The 5,487-nt window shown below is 32.5% G+C and overlaps 1 protein-coding gene across 1 annotated transcript; it reads right to left on the reverse strand.

Annotated features, from left to right (window-relative positions):
• Positions 1-2,321: 2,321 nt before the first annotated feature.
• On the reverse strand, positions 2,322-3,459 carry LOC110420730 (F-box protein At5g07610-like). The gene is made up of 2 exons (XM_021434104.1): positions 2,989-3,459; positions 2,322-2,858 (listed from the first exon to the last, which is right to left on the reverse strand). Exons 1-2 carry the CDS (start codon positions 3,457-3,459, stop codon positions 2,322-2,324), a joined length of 1,008 nt encoding a protein of 335 aa, XP_021289779.1.
• Between the last annotated feature and the right edge of the window lie 2,028 nt (positions 3,460-5,487).

Below are 5,487 nucleotides of genomic sequence, written 5' to 3' on the forward strand. Positions count from 1 at the left end.
GGTTATAAAATTTTATATGATTATTTTCAATATGTTATCAAAGTAATAGCCATCCTCTAATATTTTGAGAAATTTAACCTTTAAACTTCTTATTAAGCTAGGACCCTTTTCATCCTATCATGACCTTAAGTTACTCAACAAGTCATAATGAAACTAATTAAGTAGATAACTTAGCTTAGCAATTGTACCTTATACAACTCCTAGATCAGTTAGATGACAACTCTTTGTCTAAATGTATCATATACATTCTACCTAACTATGCCTTAAATACTATTCGGTCATGTGTGACACATTCGAACAAAATGGTACTAGTTGAGTAAGACCCACCAATAACTCAAAAACACTAGTATAAAAGTTTGACTTGGAGTTACTCAACAATCCTTTAATTAAAAAAGCAGCATGGTTATCTTGTTATATGATGGAAGTTAACTCTTTCACTTAATATATTGATGAGAGATTTTTATTTGTTATTTCATTAATTAAGGTCTCATTGATTTAACGTTGTTGGCATGCATAGCATTTATCGCATTTGGCATATATCATATATATATATATACTAAAAAATAAATCTATCCCATGCCAACTGCTAGGATGATTATGGACTTTACTAATTCTAATTTCCTTGAGCCGTTAAGGAAATTAGTTGGTCAAATTCATAGCAGATTTTACAAACATGTCTTCAAGCTTTGCTTATAATCTCCATAAATCTCTATGGCACCTTCGAATCTCCATTTTCAAATTACAAAAATTTTTCTAACCCTAGTTTTAGACTTTGATGTAATTAACTGCATTCTATAATCAAGAAACCTTGAGTTACATTCGATGGGAGTTAGGTGAGAAAAGAATTTTACAATCTAGAGAAAATAGAGATAAGGTAAGGTGCACGGACTTTATTTTAAAATAAATGCCATGAGAAATATATTTAACCATCGATGACCTAATCTTCTAAGGTCTAAGTCCATAATCATCCTCATGCTTTATAATCACAATCAAAAGTATAAAAATAAATGCAAGCCCAATTGCACGTAGTGATATTGTGTGTTATTTGAGAAAAACATCAATTAACTTACTTAAGGTGCTTGATTCAAATAATTAGGTATTGTTTAAGAAATTCCCATTTTCCAAATAGTTAAAGTAAACATTTTACTACTTTTGCTTAAATAGAAATTCATTCAGATAAAACTTTCCATTTTAATTCTTTCCATAATTAAAATTGCTTTTAATTTTGAAAACCTCTTTATTTTAGGTAAACTTCTTAAAATATATCTAAGCTAATATTTTAATTTCTAACATTTAAAACATGAACTGGTTTTCTAAATTGTATCTTATTCAAGTTACCTAAATGGTGACTTATCAAATTTTGAAAACTTCTAGTCAAACCAAAATTCCAAGGAAAGTTCAATGCTATCACATAATTTTAAGGATTTCTTTTAAAGTAGGAAATTATTTCCTATGAATTTCTCAAATTAAAATGCTATCCTTAATTTTAGGAATTTCTTTTAAAGTAGGAAATAATTTTCTATTTTCTATTAATCACTTAAAATTAAAATAGATGGCATTTAAGTGCTCTTAAAACTCCACAAATCATGAGTTAAACTCATGAAATAGCTGCTCAAAATTTTTAACAAGTATGTTTAACAATAAAACACAAAATTCATGAGAATTAAGCCGCCAAAACCGATCATAGTTGTCCAAAATTTTTGCACCGAATCTTTGTTGTTTTGGAATCTGAAAATATTATTTTATTATTCTTTTTCACTCTAAATCAAGACTAGCTGAAACATGTAGTAATTTAATTCAATATAATTAATTTTTAATAATTAAAAACTGCTCATAATGCTTGCCCAACGTTAACAAAAATAATCAACACATTAGTCTCCAAAACACCTCAAAACTATTTAGTTTTAACTTGACTTTGCAAGCCTTTTAATCCATTCAGTAATTCTTCACTTAAACATGATTTTAAACCTTTTAAAATATGTTTTAGTGAATTAAACACATGCTGTCCAAATTTGGATTAAAACAGAAAATCAAATTTTGAAGAACTATTCTAGGCTCATCTCGCAAGCTACCCATTAAAAAAATATGACTAAATAACTCCGGACCACACAAAATTTAAACAAAGTTTGGATTGAGTAATACAGCAAACTAAACACAAAGAACCTATAAAGTTTGCATTAATGTCATGGAACTTAAAATATTCCTAATTCCATGTCCATAAATATTGCACCATTCTAAGTTTTGATGTTCAACCATTGAAAAGACCATAAAACTACTTACAGGTTACATTCGAAAAGGACTCTGGGTTAGAAATGCCGCAATCAAACATAGGACAGTGTTTCCATGTAGTTAAAAGTATGATACCACCGGAAACGCATAGAATCACGAAACATGGGATGACGAAGAGTCTTAAAAGTATTATCCTTGAATCCATAAGATATAAACTTACCAGGTATGTACATCACCAACGATGGCCCTTCGTTTTTAATGTCAACTCGTGACACCAGAGGGATGCAGTAGTCCAATTCTAGCAGTGAATTCGGAGAATCTTCTGTGTCTTCGGTCATGTCTGGAAATGCACTGACTATCAAGTTTATATCTAGGCGATCCTTCACAAACCAGTTTGAACAGTCTTTCTCCATTTCATATATGATGTATTCAGGGCTGTCAAAATCGATGAAGAATAAATGCCCTTGAGATTCAACGAAATGCCTGAAGTTAATAGAATTCCAATCCTCAGGAAGTGGAGGCCTGGGCATTGCTTGCAGTGTTTCCTGCTTAATGTCCAAGCGACGAGAATTCCCACCATGAATGCTAATCCAATGAACAATCTTGATTCCTAGCATTCCTCCAAGTTTCTGTTTCAGAGGAATATATCTGAACTTTGCAACTTGATTTATAGAACTGAATGCAAACAATCACATAGAAAGGTGATATGGTTGGGTCATATGCTAGACTAAAGAAATTAATAGAGGTTTTATGCCAAACCGGTTCAGGAAGAATGGAGAATCTGTTGGCGGCTGGGTTGAAGATGTAATCCATGTAAGGAGCAGGTGACCCGTGCCTTTGTCTGTCACATAGAAGAAAGCCATTGCAAGACTGTGAAATCATGACAGAACCCCGGGCATAAGGGTCAAAAGAAAGGCCAACTGCTCGGCCCGGGGTAGAGTTTTCGTTTACATCCAAGGCAACATACAGGTAGTTCGGTGGCATTTTGAAAAATAGGACACAAGCTAGGATAAAACCAGAGACAGTTTTAGCATTCTTGCGACGATGGCGAACCACGAAATTGGGATCTGAGATAAGATAGAGCCATCTTCTGGATACTAATTTGAATTTTAGAACGGATTTTGCTGGCAAACGAAGTAGAATCTCCGTGATAACGTCATCATTACTAGCAATGAAATCGGTTGATGACAATGACGAAGACGATGTCTGCTTTTGGTATGAAGAAGTCATTCTTTTCAAGCCAAAGAAATACTCAAATGGCAATGTTTCTGTTAAATTTGAACATCAAAACCTTAAAATGTTAAATCCTAAAAAGGGATCAAAAACCTAAGATTCTTCGTCTCCGTTGAAATGAAGGAACCCCATTTTAGATTTTTCCTATAATACTTTTTCACGTTGCTTTCTGGGTCTTTGTCTACCATTGCCTGTTCTGATAAACTTCCTTGTTCTGTTTGTATGCTTGTCTACGTATAAAACCAAGACAGAAACAAAAATTATCACTCAATGATTTTTACTGATTGTCTTAAATTCGTATGTTTGTGTAATCTATAGGAAGCAAACCACCTCTAGGGGGTAAATTTAGAAGGCAATTACGCAACAAGGCGTACAGATTTCATATCGTCGTTTTGACAGCCAATATTATAAGCGGATATTTCATTAAGATTAAAAAGGGATAAAGCTTAAGAAAATTGGTTTGCTCTATTTTTTACAACTCTTGCAGGAAAACATATACGAATTAAAACAAAAGTCAAATAAGTTTATTCTGATCAGACTTATATTAGTTTTTTACCATTTAAAGACTAATGCAGAGTGAGTCTAGAATCTTGATTCTAGACGTGTTATGAGCCTCTTTATTTCTATAAAACTTGTGATGAGTAACTACTATGAAATTGAGTAAAAATCACACTTTTCACAGTACAAGAATCTTGACCTAATAATTGAGGAGAGTGGTGGTTCTCAGAGAAGAGAGAGAGTTTAGTTTTCACCTTAATTTTTTGGCTAGCTGTATTGTGTTTTTTTGGTAAAAAACCTCAAGTCCTTTTATCGGGTAGTCTAGTAACATTAAAGCACTAGACAATTATTTTATAATTATTCTTAATTTACAAAAATAAAATGGTAAAGCATAGTTCTATCCAAATATAATGATCATCATGGGTAGTATCCTGTCAAGTCCAACATCTCTCATTCACACATGAAGGTGAACTCATCCGACTATTCTCCTAAACCGTCTCATTGCCTAGTTCATATTGATTAATAGATTGTGCGATTGTGCGACTTTTGAGTACATTTGAATTTAGGAGCTCTATACTAGGAACTTATTAGAGTGAGTATAGAAATGCCAGCCCTTTTAAAAAAGATAGTGTCTTGTATGCCCCTAATTTATTTGATTACATCACATTAAGTACTTCAAATCCCTCAATGAGGATACTTCAACCTTCCTTTTTTCATGTTGCAACTTATATTCACAATTATGTCATAGTTCTCAAAAGCCACCTGATGAGTCGACTTTGAATATTGTTAGCTTTACAATTGATCTTTGTTTTGAAATGTCAAAATCAAATGACCACAATATAAGTGTTTAAGTACATTGAAATATCACAAAATCCCTTAAGCATTTATAAGACATTTTGGATAAGTATCGAGACCTCAAGCTCAGAATGCCTCAAAAATAGCTTAAGGAAAAAAAAGTATTAAGACATTTTTGGTAGGGATTGAGACATTAGCTTTGAAACCCCAATTTAGGACTTTTGAAATTATTGAGACATCGCCTCAAAAGTCCTAAATTTCAAAAAGCAAGTTTGAAAGTATTGAGACCTAAACTTCAAGGTATGGAGACTTCATCTCTGGAGTCCAACTTCTAAAAAGCTTGTCAAAGTATCAAGACTTACAATCAAAATATTAAGACCTCGTCTTCAGAACTTCAAATTCCAGAAAGCAAATGTCAAAATATCACGACATGCTTGCCAAGTATGGAGACATCATCTCTAGACCTTGATTTCCAAAAAGCAAGCTGCAAAGTATAGAGACCAAGCTATAATGTATTGAAACATGATTTAGTTAGAATGCCAAGGATGAACCAAGTATCAAGACATGCAACAGAGGTATCAAGACCTTAGTTGAATCTAACATTTAAAGTATCGAGACCTGCATTGAGGATTGTTAGCTTTACTTTGGTCTTGAAATGAAAAAATTGATTGATCTAAATCTACTTTGAGAATAAAAGAAAAATGTTCTTCAACTTGATTAATCAAAATATGC

Source organism: Theobroma umbraticum, unplaced genomic scaffold, assembly GCF_002168275.2.
Source record: "Theobroma umbraticum cultivar Fairchild unplaced genomic scaffold, ASM216827v3 scaffold_86.0, whole genome shotgun sequence".
Lineage (NCBI taxonomy): Eukaryota > Viridiplantae > Streptophyta > Magnoliopsida > Malvales > Malvaceae > Theobroma > Theobroma umbraticum.

Bases quoted from the DNA above. Each gene is read 5' to 3' on its own strand.
- LOC110420730 (XM_021434104.1), bottom strand. From the start codon at position 3,459: ATGACTTCTTCATACCAAAAGCAGACATCGTCTTCGTCATTGTCATCA. The intron at 2,859-2,988 runs GTTTGGCATAAA...CCTCTGAAACAG, and splicing joins TCTCCATTCTTCCTGAACCG to AAACTTGGAGGAATGCTAGG.